Source organism: Nothobranchius furzeri, chromosome 17, assembly GCF_043380555.1.
Source record: "Nothobranchius furzeri strain GRZ-AD chromosome 17, NfurGRZ-RIMD1, whole genome shotgun sequence".
NCBI lineage: Eukaryota > Metazoa > Chordata > Actinopteri > Cyprinodontiformes > Nothobranchiidae > Nothobranchius > Nothobranchius furzeri.
The window spans coordinates 45,493,008-45,508,067 of record NC_091757.1 but is presented as its reverse complement, the minus strand read 5'-3'; the positions used below and the strand labels follow the sequence as shown (position 1 = coordinate 45,508,067).

The following is a 15,060-nucleotide window of genomic DNA, read 5'->3' as shown; positions in this document are numbered from 1 at the left end:
ATAAAGAGGGTGATGGCCACCATAGATACCCATCAATCACCTTTTAGCATAAAAACCTCCTGACCTCAGCTTCCCTTCTGCAGTGAGGGGAGTAATGACAGCTTCAGTGGGCCTCCTGTGGAATTCCAAATGGGAGTCAGAAATGAGGCGGTTCAATCAGTGGGAAAAGGTCAAGTGCATGCAGATTCGCTCTCCCTCACCATATCCATTCCTTCTCGCCCTGCTCCACTTTATGCCCCCACCTCACTGGTGCTGAGGCAATCAGGGTAAAGTTGTTATTTCTGCTGCAGTTGCATGTGACCATACTTAAATATTCAACTGAAAAAAATCTCCCACTATCCTAAATGTAGTTTTTTCCCCCCCAGACAGCAGCCATTGAAGTGGGGTGCTGCAATTGGATAGGAGCAGCTAATTCCACTGTCATGTCTCACACTGTCTCAGACAACAGTGGCTGGAGGTCATTACCTGAGCACATTACCTCTCGATGGCGCGGCGGTTTAAAAGGAGAAGCAGCTAAAAGCAAAGCAAACTAATGGCTCTGGCAGCTCAGCCTGCAAAGGCAAGGGCTATTAGGAAAACTACAATTCCCTGGTGAACCTCCATGTCATGTCCTGAGGCTGAGTGTGACAAGGCCAAGTTGTCTCTGTCGATCAAGCCGGAGGAGGGCTGAACCCGGCCTGACATGGAATGAACCTGGGATATCAGGCTCCGTGGGAATTTTCATTTACACCTGGCTGATTGGCACTCTTGGCCTCCAGGGCTGTTGTCACAGAGGGTTATGGCCACAGGTGTGTTAGTGTGTGTGTGTGTGCACATGTCTGCACTACAAGGCAGATTTGGGATCAAATTCTCATCCACACCCCAGATGATTAAAACGGAATTTCACGTGGTCACGAAATACATTTTTGGAATTAGACTTTAATGTGGTTTTAGTTATAAAATGTGAAATATCTCATGTTTTTATTTAATTTATTGATGTTATCGTGATCATTTTTTTAAAATATGCCAAATCACCAGAAGAGAGCCTGAAGTTTGACCTAATCACAGGACACATGTGGGTGCAGGCAGTGAACTGTGTGGTTAACAGGGGGCAGGATCTACAATAAGCCTGGGTGACCACACACACACACACACACACACACACACACACACACACACACACACACACACACACACACACACACACACACACACACACACACACGCACACACGCACACGCACACACAGGGTGACAGTTGCCTGCTTAGGAAGTGTCACCCAGGCACAGATGCTGAGGAATTAAACAAATGAAAACCTGCAGAAATTTGAAAAAATAACCAGGCAGAAATATCCCCATCAAGTGGAGGATTCTGGACCTGTTATTCTTTAGCTGACATGTGGCGGAGTAATTGCTGTCTGGGCCAAGAAGAGGAAAGCGTGGAGGTGAGGGTGGGGGGCTGGTGGGCCTTCCTGTCCAGCCACCTCAGTGTTACTCATCACTGGACCACTGCACCTCTCTTTTCCCCTGCAGGAGGAAAAGCTTTAAACTTCACCCCTGCTTCCTGGAGCTTCTGGCACACACCGGAGGATGACAATCACAGGGAGGGATGGGTGAGGTTGCCGCTGGCTGAGGTCAGTGGCATCCATTCACCCCCTCTGTCCCTGCAGGGCCTTTCTCTCTCATCTGTCTGGATGGGTGCCCTCTCTCTGGGGCACAACACTATGAGAAGCCCTGGCTCCGCTGCCATCTCTGCCTTTCATGTCTCCATCTAGGGCAGTGGTATAGAGATGTGGAGAGGAGGACGAAGGAGGGGGGAGAGAGCTGCAAATGTCACCCATTGGGAAGGGGGGGATTTAATTAAAAATGACAGGGGCTGGTGCTGGAGAGTGCAGCCACATATGCGTGGAATTTGGGTGCAGTGAAAGCAAGTGCCTGTGATTTATAATTCAAGTAATGCTCTACACTCCTTTTAATTCTACAGCCAAAGGGAAAAAAATCAAAAGGCTGCCCCTGTGAGGCTAATCCAATATGATATTTTTAAGGGCAGGCGGTCAATAGCTTTTCTGAAAAGCCAGCTTCTCTGTCTCCCTTTCTGCTTCTGTCTTTTCTCCACTTGTCTGCCTCCCCCCCATCTCCCTCCGCTGCTCCCTCCTTTCTCTCCCGTCTCCTCAGTGCATCACCCCACCCTCCTAAAGCCCAGACACAGAGCGGGCTGTGATAATGGAAACATCCCGCTCTCCGCCTCCCGTTTCTCCTGCTAAGCTCTGCGCGCTCGGGGGAAATTGATTGTCTGGCTAGCCGATCTGAGCGCTTCCAGCTGATGGTAGAGCCAGTTAAGTCCTTTTTTATTGAGGGTATGAGGGATTTTTAATGGGAGTCGCATCAATGAACTGTGCAGCCACTCAGCATCTGCATGCAGGCTGTTTTTAAAAAAACCCATCATCCCAACTGTTCTCCCACCTGAGTGTCAGACACACACACACACACACACACGCACGCACACACGCACACACACACACACACACACACACACACACACACACACACACACACACACACACACACACACACACACACACACACACACACACACACACACACACACACACACACACACACCCTAAAGTGTAAAAGACAGGAGATGCAAATGACACAGCTCACCCCTTCCTCACCTCTGCCCATCTGTACTTGAAGGCTGTATTCTTCTTTTCAGCCTCCTGTTGTGAGCCCAGGTCACCTTACCTACAACCGCCTCCCACTTTGGCAAAATCTGGGCCGCGACCAATCAGCCACGAGGACCTGCTCAGCATGGTGACCTGAGTTCGCCCACGTTCTAAGCCAGACCCACTGTGTGCTTCTCTGCACCCCTTCTGGGTCTGGACGAACAATCACCTTATTGAGGCCAAGTGCTGCGCAGTGGTGGAAATCCAACACCAGCCCCCCTCCCTCTCACCCCCTCACCTCCCCCATCCAAGGACAGAAAGGAGGCTATTATGCCCAAACATCCTCATTATGAACCTCAACTCGGTAGCTGTGACAGTCCTTCAATCAAAGGGTTTAACAGGTGGAGAAGTAGAGCGGCAGTAGAGTAGAGAGGGTCAGTAAGGAGGAGGGCAAAGGGAAGGGGGAGACTGTTCTGGTTCTATTGATTTGAGTCCTAACTCCCACTGGCTGCTCCTCCATAAAGGACCTTGAGAGGAAGTGGGCTAATCCTGTGAAATTGGAAGTGGGGAATCGATTAAGAGGACTACTGAGGATTTCCTCCATTTCTCTCCCTTCCTCTCACCGTTGCCTTTACTAATTTTATTTTGAACACACACACACACACACACACACACACACACACACACACACTTCACCTTTCTCTGAAACCTCATTAGCGAACACCGGTGAAACTTGCTCCCTCATGTTTCCTCTCCCTTTCATATGGAGCTAACCAACGCTGTTCTCAGGACGGAGGGAGCACAGTCACCTTGTTGTTGTGGGCCTCTTTAAAAGACAACTGGAGTGTGGTTTAAAGCTGAGAAGGAGCTAATTGAACACCAACAAGCTGAGAATGAATCAGTCATCTTTTCAGCTCTAAGAGGTGCACTTGGCAGCCTTTCAGTGGGCTGTTTCCAGGTCTGAAGCAGCGTTCCTCTGATGGATGAGGAAGCAGAGACTCTACTTTTCCCACTAAGCTTCTGTAAGCTCAGGTTCGAGCCTCCCTTTTGCATCAGCATGATTTTTAATCAGCTTGAAAGAGTTCACAGGTCCGCCATGTAAACAAAAGCTATTATACGCCCAAGGAGAGTTCAACACGGAGAAAAATAATCTGTCAAAAAAGGAGGAGATTATTTAAAGCTCCAGAAAAGTTTGGAGGAAATTCACTTTCCTGATGGCTGCGGCTCTTTTTAATCCCAAACTGGTCAGAGCTGGAGGGTTTTTGTCAGGTTTGTGACAGTTTTCAGCTCTTCTCCGTCCTCTTTACATGGTTTTTGTGAGCGGACAGAAGACGGTGGCTTGGGGAACAAATGCAGCAGCTGCCACCCTTTACACGAGGCGGGCACGGCCAGGGCCAGACACTGTAAATGTTTACAGACCCTCAGGGTCACGGAGGCCAGTGAGGCACGTTAAACAGTGTCTGTTCGGCTTTGTTGTCACGACTGCGCAATCAGCACAGTTAAACAGCCTCCCTCACAATAAGCAGCCAAACAACACGGCGGTCCGGGGTCTGAATGCAAAGTGAATAAAACTGTTTAGAATTCCACACGGCAGCGAGGGAAGAAGTGACAACAATAGAAACTGGAAACTCTGTTTTCCTTTGCTTCACATTCAGGGTTAACCACCCATCATTCACAACGAGCAGCAGATTAAACACACAGGCCCCTCTCACAGCTTCTCTTTGGGCAAACCGAACCGCTTGCCATCACTTCCTCACTTACATTTCCGTCCAAGGACTTGCGGTGGCTCCAAGGTCTTGCTGGCACACATGGGGTGCTGGGGCGGAGGGTTCTGCCTCCTCTGCAGACAGGCCAGCATGGCGAGGTGGGCACAATACTACAGCCGGGGGAGTTCTGCGGCCAACCTGTGTCAGAAAAAGAGAAAAGAAAATGTAAAAAGATAAGGAAAGTTAAAGTTAATACGGAGTCAAAGCTTCGCGGCTGTGTCCGGCGGGTGGTTGGAGGCTAGCTGAGGGCTACGTGTCCTCTGTTTCCTACCAGGGATTTAATTGGAAAAGCATGCCTACAGCTGCCTGCCTCTCAGCTCTGTGTGCTGAATGATAAACACACACCTGCAACCGGGGCAGCACTGTTGACACGGAGCAGCACAGTCCAGATCAGTCACTCTGCAGCTTCAAACTGCACCTCCACACAACCATTCAACCGCGTCTCCTGTCTGTGAAGCCATCCTCAAAACAAACCCACAGAACCACACACAACATAGCAACACTCAGCTCATTCTTTCCAGGGCGGTGTGTATGCGGTGATTGATGGTGTTATCTATGGACAGAAAAAAAGTATCACTGAGAAAACAGCAGCCTGTCTGCTACAACTTAGCATGCAACAGCTCTGGGGGACTGTCAGCAAAGGCCCGGGGCCCTGAGCAGCATCTGGATGTATGTGTAGCTGAACTGTATAGATCCATGTGTGTGTGTGTGTGTGTGAGCAAATGTGATGGGTTGGGAGAAGGAGACTGCCAACCGTACATCAGGGCCAGTGACGGCACTAATCAATCTCCCTCTAGGCCATAAATCTCTAGCTCTGCACCCCCCTCTTTACTTCCTCCTCTTCCTCGCCAACACCTTCATGGCAGCGGCTACCAGTCTCCTCTCAAAAAGCCTGCCGCAGTCCCGGTGGAAACACGGGACAGTCAGATATAAATATGAATATAAATATAAAAGAAAACCCTTCAATAAGAGCCCTCAACAATCAGACGGCATCGAGGGGATCATTCATCAGGAACGCCGCAGTGTCACACAACACAATGATGACTGATTACAAACTCTTCTGCTTGGATTATGTGACAGACGAGAGCGGCTGAAGCAACAATTTGTGCCCAGAAAGAGTTTTTATATGATGAGGATCAAGATTCACTCCTTATTGCTTACTCAGCTCATAACGGTTAATGCTTTTATGGTATTGCATGTTTCAGAAGGCCCAGGCTCACCTGAATAGTCACGTTTACTACAAAAAACATCTCTTATATGCATTTTGTGTCTTTAATTTTACTTCAGTCCGTGCATGACCCTCCTTTTCGAAACAAGTCAATATGAAAGACTACCTTATCCAAGAGAGCTGGTCCTCTCTCATATTAAAACAAAGAGCAGAAGCAAATATTTCATCTGTGCTTTCAGCGCTAGCGTCTCCCGCCATGAAGCGTGGCAGGAGATTGAAAAATGATTCCTCCTGCTCTTGTCACAGGCTAGTCCACTGTTATTTATTTTCTCAGTGAATCACTAAATGAACATTTAGCCACCTGCCATCAGTCCATTACTTAGTTTCATAGATTAACATTTTATTGTGAAAGAAAACAATGGCGGTGATTACAGGATAAATTTGGCGCTGTGGAAAAGCTCTGGATCCCGTTCTGGCTCATTTAGAGACTACAGAAATGCAAAACACAACTGAAAGTCATCTACATCTTTGGTGCATTCAGTCAAAACAGCCTTTACAAAAGATGTAAGGCGCATGTGGTATCTGACCAAGATGAAAAAGTACCCTAAAACCCTTAAACTTATATGCGAGATGGACTTGCTACATGCAAACCGAGATATTTTAAGTCTTTCTTTGTTATGAAGATGATTATGGCACACAGCCTATTAAATTCCCAAATTTTAAATCACAGACAATCAAGCAAGGCAGCTTTTTTTGCATAGCACATTTCATACACAGAGGCAATTCAATGTGCTTTCCGTTTGCGAGAATAGCACGAACAATAAAATAATGAGACAGCGCAATTAAAATACACAAATTCAGTTCAGATTTAAGAATCAGAAAAAAGACAAAGTTAAAGGGTGAACAGTTACAGTGCAGAAGGTGCAGCATAAGAAACAAGGCTGATAAATACAGAAAAGTTCTCAATTTTGATTTAAAAATTGGAGTTGGGGCGCATTTGAGGTCATGAGGAAGCCGATTCCATCCATAGCAGCTAAAAGCAGCTTCGCCCCGTTTGGTTCTGACCCGAGGTTCTACCAGCTGACTGTTTCCTAAGGATCTCACAGCCTTGTTGGCCGTATGCAGTGGTCCCTTGTTAATCGTGGGGGTTACATAAAAAAAATGCAAAAGGCGAGAACGGCTAAGCAGCCAGATTTATTTTAACAATTGTTATAGATGCTTTAAAGTTGTAAAACCCCTCACTACACACTTAATGCTTGTCTGAGAAAGTGTATAAACATTTTCACACTTTTCCCTCTTGTTTAAACACTCTCAATGCAAAATTCTGCTAAAGGTAAGACTTGTTTTCATGTGTATTTACTAGTTTTCCCATAACTAATTAACTAAAATGAGCGGCCGGAATGTTTTTCTTCACAAAAACACCACTAGAACACCGTACGCTGATTTATTACAGCCATAGCAACACCAAGAGCATTCCACCCCTCTTCTGCACCTGCTCGCTGCTACCAATAACTTTAAAACCAGGAGAGACAATGAATGTGTAATCACCAAGCAAAGACTTTTCAGATGGTCACATCTAATGCTTTTCCTCCTCGCCACGGACATTTTCCCGTTAGGCATGAATTCTTCAACTGTTACCAGCACATATGGTCACCGCTAGCTTGTCCAAACTAGTCCCGCATCTCCCAATTGCTGATTGTATTTTTTCCATTCGCCTAGCTTTTCTATGTTTTGATTGGATTTTCATTAATGTCAATTATCATTGTCCCCTTTCAGTTATTGACAGAGAAAAAATCTGCGAAACGGCAAAGCCATGAAGAGTGAACTGCGTTTTAGCGAAGGACTACTGTATACCAGAAGGAGATCTGACATGGATGCAGGCCCTATGCCACTGAGTGATTTATAAACTGGTAGAAGCACTTTGAAATCAATTCTGTAGTTTTCTGGTAACCAGTGTAGAGATTTAAGAACAGGACTGAATTAGAATATATTGAACAGTTTCAATATTCTAGACTCAAAGTTTCATAATCTACTCAGCCAATGAATCCAAAACACTTGCAAAGGGTTCCTGAGCCTTTAGATGGGCTCTCAGTCTGAGCTGAATCACTGACATAAATACACTTTAGCACCATTTTGCTACTTTTCCAGTTTCACTTGTATTAGAAGTTGGTTTTGTTCAATAAAACATAAATCATAAAACCACAGATGCATGTTACATCAAAAAATAGCCGATTCAATAAGTTGCATTTACTTTCTTTTTCTCAGAAAGTGAAACGCAATCTGAGCCTAGAATAAAAAAAATGAAGAAGGCCTTTCTTTATCACAGAATGAGAACAAAATTGAAGAATTAAATTCCCAAATCTTCACATTCTTAGACAAATGTAGACGGTCCCTTCTTAAATATAATTTGGCAAACTGATTTGATTTGATCAAATGTGTCTTTTTTTAAATAATGCTCTTAGAAAAAAAATGTCTGCGTTTTAAAAGAAGATTATGACTGTGGGTTTCTTCCACCACCGTTTAGCTTGTGATTGATGGATTGACAAATGCAGAAAGGAAGTATGAGAGACAAGCCCATCTTCCTGCCATGTAATTACAGCTAAAAGACTTTCCTGGGTTGAATAGTTAAAGATCAGGAGCAGGTGCTGCAGAAATGCATCAGCACTTCAAATAATTCAGTCTTTCACCCATAAAAAGCCTCTTTTTTTCCCTTAAAGCCGTTTCCTCAAGACATTACATTTGACCTGAGACCTCGAGGCTTGTACAATGCACTTAACACTTTAAGTCACATGGGTATTTTTAAAGCCTGTCACCAGCAGCACAAAACAACACTTTTAGCACAAATCTGACAGCGAGAAAAGCGCTAAAAAAGCATCTCACTGATAAATAGAAGTAAATTAAATCCCCACAGTCCACAGTCCAGCCCCCTTCTTTCACACACACATGCTAACACACCCACACACCCACGTTGCAGATGGAAGAGAGGGACCACTCTGTCTCGCCAGGTGCTCGGAAAAAATAAATAAAAAAGGAGGTCGCTCACAGTGCCATTTCCTCTCACACGCAGGCAGGCCTGGCCCAAACACACTGGTACTTTGAGATCATTACTGACTATTCACAAAATCCTTTCTGTGTGTTCTCTCTGCGAGGATACTAATTTCACAACGAGCCCATCCTCACAGTCCATTTGTCCAAAGATAGTGGTTGAGAGACAGGAAGCAGACGCGTGGTGCAGATTGAGACTAAAAGCTAGTCTTAACGGGGGGATACCGCTACAGTTTTCCTCTCGCTAAAATGAAAGACAATCGTGTAACTACCCTCCATTTTTCTCCATTTGCTGCACACCAAATGTATTCGGAGGCATTATACTTCACTAAAGGAGACTGGCTTTTTTTCCAATTCAATTTCAGGAACCAATTTACTCCTATTATTGCCTTTAAGAGCGAAGCAAAAGGAGCAAGTCTTCGGCTTGTTTGTCATGTCCCCCTTTCCCCTCATCTCCTCCTATTAGGTTATTGTGCTACTTAGCAGATGTCTATCAGTGGCAGGAAATTATCTCCGAAACCAAACGCCTGTGACCCATCACCCAGCTGCCCTGAAAACAGCCTGTTTTGTTGAGGTCAATCTCTGTTAAGGTGCTGGGCTAAGGCAGGCACGCGCGCACACACACACACACACACGCACGCACGCACGCACGCACGCACACACACACACACACACACACACACACACACACACACACACACACACACAGTGCCCTGCATGCTGCTCAAAACACCACCTGCACTTCACTCACACATCAAATCCACTAGGTCTCCTGTTACACCAGAGCAGGGATATCTAAAAGCCAGAATGTCTATCGGCTCTTTCCCGTTCTGCAGCAGGGTTTGCAATGGGGGCGGAAGATCAGTCCCATGAGATGAGAGAATAAGCCGGAATCAAGAGACGGTGGGCTTGGCAGAGGGCTATTTCTTAGTTAAAAGGTTCTTAAACTGCAGAGGAGATCAGAGGAGATGGCTCTCCGCGCCCAAAGCTGTCTACTCAGATAAGCATCCTGCCAAGCATGGGGTGTAACAGGGTGGTCATGGGTGAATAAACGGTGTGTGTGTGTGTGTGTGTGTGTGTGTGTGTGTGTGTGTGTGTGTGTGTGTGTTGAGCTACACATGTTTCAGGTGAAAGACAGATAATACTCAGTGGAGGCTATTAAACCTCAGCACCGTTTTGGCACCAGCTAAATTTATCCTTCAGTGTAAAACTCAAAAGAATAAAAATGGGGTTTAGAAACTCTGGTAAGAATTAGTGAGTGTTGGTTCATCAGCTCCGAATTTAAAAGAAATTTTGTCCACATGTTAAGAATTTGTAACGGCACATCTGTAGAGCTTCTTAAAGCAGCAACATCTTAAGCACCTCTCCCTACTTCCATGATTGAGGCTGGAAGCAACACCCTTGTTCATGATTGCTCACCTCTAGCCGTCCAACAGAGCTTAAGTACACTCTTTTACAATGTTGTAATCTCATGTTATGATGTTTGTTCATAAGTAGAATTTTTAAAGGGGAACTGTACAGTTTGGGCTTGGTTTTAGCATCCCTAGTGTCCGTTTGAAGAACCAAATCCAAAACCCATCTCCTCACTGTGCGGTTGTCTTATAAGCACCTTAACCTGACTGCTGAAATGTCTCCCAGCCTTCCTAAGTGTCTACAAGTGTGATTCATCACTAAATCTAACAAATCTGCTGCGTTCACAATCTAAAACATACGGAAAACGTGCTGGAAGCAAACTGCAGCGCCGAGTACGTCGGCCTAATTTTGTCTAAGTCCCAACAGAGCAGCCCGCCAGTCTGAAGTTGCAAGTGGAATATTCTGACCACAGGGGGCCAGGGGCTGGGTGGCCTGTCATTAACCTTGTAAAGAGACATTTTAGCACAAACTGGCTCAAGAAAATTATTTAAAAATATGAAAAAGTTGAAAAGTCTCCCTTTAAAGAAATATTGTCAACTCCGCAGTAGTCCAGGTACTTCCGCAAATGTGTGCGATTGACATTTGTACGTACGTTGATGTCTAACGCTATTGGCTAATGCTGAACGGTGCTCAATGCAAATTGCATGGGGCTGTATGGGAAGGGGGGCTTAGCAAAAAACATTTGGATGTATCGCCTACATTAAATCCCAGAACAGGGGGAAGTTTACAGGTTTCTGGAAGGCTGCTTTAAGAAATCTTTTAGCATTTGTATGTAATTAATTTAAATCTATATTTGCTAGGTGTGTTTGGTGCAGAAATGTGCTCATTAGAGTTAATTTCCATCAAAAATCATCGTTGATTAGCAAAACCTGTGATAACTCATTGAGGGCTGATGTGGTGGAGGGGCGTTAACAGTGTCTGATAAAGATTTTTTTCATTAAAATAAGTTTATAAATATAGATTTGAAAACAACCAATGGCTATTTTCTTATTGCCGCAAGCAGTGTGGTGCGCTGTTGCTATATATTCCAATTATAGCTCACAGGCTACAACCAAGGAAGTCGTTTGATTATCCCATCAGTTGTAGTGAACACAAGAGTGACTTGAGGAACACAAAAATGCTTATTATGGTCAACTGGACAGCAGGAGCCAGGCCCCACTGTGTGTTAAACATCTTTCAAATATTCAAATGGGTTTGGTGAATCCGTTTTTATCGTTATAGTGACTGCATGAAACTTTTATTTAAAAATATTTCGAAAGCTTCTGTTGAAGTGGTGCTTAGTCCTCGAGTCTTCACTAAGATGTTGTTTCTTTTAGTGTCCATCAGAGGTAATAACGTTTAAACCACAGCTACAGCCATCATTAAACCTCTAACAATGCTGAGTGGACTTTGTTCTTCTGAGGACGCGTGCCTTTATGACTCAAACTGTCAAACTTTCTCAAAATGAACAAAATTACTGAACAGAAAATTAAGTCCTGTACTGGTTTGAAATGTGCAGCTATAAAAATATGAAGGCAGAAGAAGGCCAATAATAGAGTTAAAAATAAATATTTCAGTCAACAAACGGACAAAGCACATCACCCAACATGAAAATGCAACACACAGTGATGAGTAAGAGCCTTAAGGTTAGTAATGAACCTCAAAAGTCCACCGTGGACTGTATGAAGGGCATGTGAGCATTGCAAAGAGGCATGCATATAAATCACATCTCTGGAATCCAGCAAAGACATAAAAGTTGCAGATACAAGTTCTTTTTTTAGCCTCAAAAGGAAAGCAAAGCATAACGCTAAAGAAGTGGCCGAGTTTCACTTCATTTTCTTGACCAGCTGCTATATGAGATTTAAACGACTCATCCATTAAAGAACCCAAATATTTGTGTTCAAGCACTAACTCAATTTCAGAGCCAAAACAGATGGGGAACTCGGGAATTTTAATTTTGAATTAAAAAAACAACACACAATTTGTTTTGTTTTCTTAGCACTCTAAAAGTTAAAAAAGCAATGGCTGATTTGTAAAACTAATAGCTTAAAACATTTATTTCATGCCTCTTAACTTTCTAACATAGTATAGCTATAAGTATATTGTGGAGATAAAAAGTAAAATAAAATAATATGAAGTGGTTCTCTCGCATTTGTCCAATAACCTCCCCCAATAACACGTTTTGCACCAAATGCAATAGTCGGACGATCCGTTTGTCGGTCTCGCTGAACCGCTGCATTTCCTTGGGTCCTCCATTCATTATGCACTCGTATATTTCACAACAGAACATCACTGGTGTGACAGGTTCTCTGCTCAATAATATATCAGAAAAGAAGAAACAGGTGGCTGCTACCACATAAACTGTCTCAAAAAGAAAAACACCAATTGAACTCTTGGATAACAAAAGACGTTTGGACCTAGAAACAGCAACGAGTGTTTAGCTATATCTCGTTTCGTCTGGCATTGTGGTTATCTGGTTCCAGCAGAAGCGTCTCAGGGAAGCTGCCCACAGGCAGGGGTGAGTGTTCTGTGACTGTGTTGGCGCTCAAAACCTAGCTTGTTTGGGCACATTTTTAAGCTATAACAAATCTACAAAGTGTGCTTAAGCCTAAAAAAATCACCCAGTAAGAGTACAGGACCTAATATAGTGTCATCAGCATTAAAGTACACATGTGAAAAACGTCTATATCAATAAAGTTGGTCAAAATAACTAAAGTGGGCCAAGACCTAATCCCTGAGGAACACCTCTACCTTCAGACACACTTGTGCTGCAAAAACATGTTTCAAAGAAACAACAAAAACAGATGTGTGTCGCCAAAGGCTTGGAGGTGACGGTGCTGCTTCTTTGGCCAAACTTTTATTAAAATTATTTATTGTTCTAAACGGTACAAAAAAAACATAAGCCCGTAACAACGTAATTAAAATGTTTAAAGATTCTCTGTTAAACATTTTCATCTTCTCATATGGATGCTAGTGATGACAGTATTTATTTGGCAGTTTTAGCTCTTTATAAATACAACAACTTAGTTTTGTCATAGTCCTAAAAATAGAACAACAAAAAACAAAAATCACTTTATAGTTATTTTTAAAAGCAGTGTTTATCGGACGGCTGGTCATAGCTTTAGTTTTAAGGGTCTTGTTAGACACTCCCCCTCTAGGAACTATGAGCCTGGCAGACAACCTCCAAAATTCGTGGGGGGTGGAGCTTGATTCTAACTGAATGGTGACCCTGCCGTCTCACTATGGGATGCCCCGTGCAGTGCTTTTAACAAGCTGCTGTGTCTCCCCTCTTAATAAACCCAAACAAGTTAATCCAATCGACACACTCAAACCCTTTCTTTTTCTTTAACAAGGCACTGCCTCTAGCCCGTTAATCCCTGGCTCCCCCTTTCCGTCACCATACCGTCACATGAATGGAGGGAGAGTGAAAGCCTCCATTAGGAAGGACTGGCAGTAAAGCCCTTTCGGCTCAGCACTTTCCACACCCCGGCGCTAAATAATTTGCATTCATACTGTACATTCAAAAACACCCACACACTAATACTCACATGTGCCTGATATAAACTGGTCTTTTTGAACGGGGCACACAATGAGAGGGGTTATGTTCGCCGACCCTGATCCACATACACCAAACAACAAAACCACACACAAACAAAAATTCTGAGGGGACGTTTGCCAACAAGCACGCACTGTGGGACATAAAAAAAGGCATTGTTAACAAACCCTCCCAGCTCCACAAACAAGAACCACTGATTCCCAAACAATACAAGCCCCTGGATACACTCACCCAGTAGCTCCGCACAACCTCACACCAGCACAATAAATAACCTGCACAACAAAAGGCCATTGTGTGTAAAAAGCCCACAGTTTGGGTATTATTGCCATGATTTACAATGTTGAAAAAACATATTGGCAGCTGTGTATTATACATGCAATTTACAGTATGTCACCATTGCAGGAACTCATATGGTGAAGCATGCAGAGCAGTCGTATTTATTATAATATGTTTCACTGCAGATGAAGGGCAAAAATACTCATCTGCTAGCGTTCCATATTCAAGTCAGCTTCAATAGCTTCACCCATGGGATGAAGGGTGAGGAATGTCTGGCAGTCCAATAGCAGCGAGTCGTCTGTCATCTCTAATCAAAACACGCCTGTCTAGCCTAATGTCAACCCTGTAATAGAAATGAGCGCTAATTGACTTCACAGCCAACTATTGCAAATAAATGCTTTGCTAGGTCTGCTTAATGCTTTAAAAGACCGACAAAGCAATGAGCCATTAAGGCGTGGAGTTCTTTCAACATAAAAGATTGACATATAGAAAAATAAATTAAAGTTATGGAGTTGTGAATGTCAATCTGCCTCTAAAACCTGATTTAGTTCATGTGGAATAATCAGTGTTGTAGGCAGTGAATACTTTATTCTCTGCCAAAACTGCAAAGCCAGGGTAAGGTGGATCAGAGTTGATGCATTTATCACCTCCACACCAAAAATGGCAGACACTGGCCCGCATGTGGCTACCAGTAAGACCGGGTCTTTTGTCGGGTTTAGTGTTGGTTCTGATGAGAGGCAGGATCACCTCAGCAAGGCAGCTTCCAGGGCTCTGCTTAGTCTTTACTCCTGCCCCTGCACTCCCGATACTTAACAAGCTCTGCTACACACCGAAAGATTGCCACTCAAGCTAGAGAGAAACACAATGCATCATCTCCTGGAGCTGATGATCTCTATATGACTCACAGAGATAGAGTCATACAGAGATCATCTACTCTATCCATCATATAGACCATAGGGGATCATGGTAGCACTGCTCAGAAGAAGCGAGTTGACAATTCTCTGAAGTATCACATGTGCGGCTTTCAGAGGGAATATATAAAGCTTTAGTCATAGAAATCCTTAGAACCTGCTCTTTTCAAACCTGCCTTATTGATGAGAAGTATAGAAGTTACCATGAGCTAAAGGTGCTTCCCTTGATCTTCACGTGCATCATTCATGTGTGACTCGTAAACTCAACTCTCTTAAGCACCAGCGGGTTTCCTTGACAATTT

At 44.0% G+C, this 15,060-nt stretch overlaps 1 protein-coding gene across 3 annotated transcripts in view; it reads right to left on the bottom strand.

The window, feature by feature from the left end:
- The window catches only part of fam222aa (family with sequence similarity 222 member Aa), a 53,817-nt gene that overhangs the window by 18,005 nt on the left and 20,752 nt on the right, over positions 1 to 15,060 (bottom strand). For all 3 annotated transcript variants that reach the window (XM_015972625.3, XM_070546105.1, XM_054731747.2), the window contains one exon: positions 4,406 to 4,548. In XM_015972625.3, coding sequence (XP_015828111.1) covers positions 4,406 to 4,502 — 97 coding nt within the window. In that variant the 5' untranslated portion in view covers positions 4,503 to 4,548. The remainder of the gene's footprint in view (positions 1 to 4,405; positions 4,549 to 15,060) is intronic.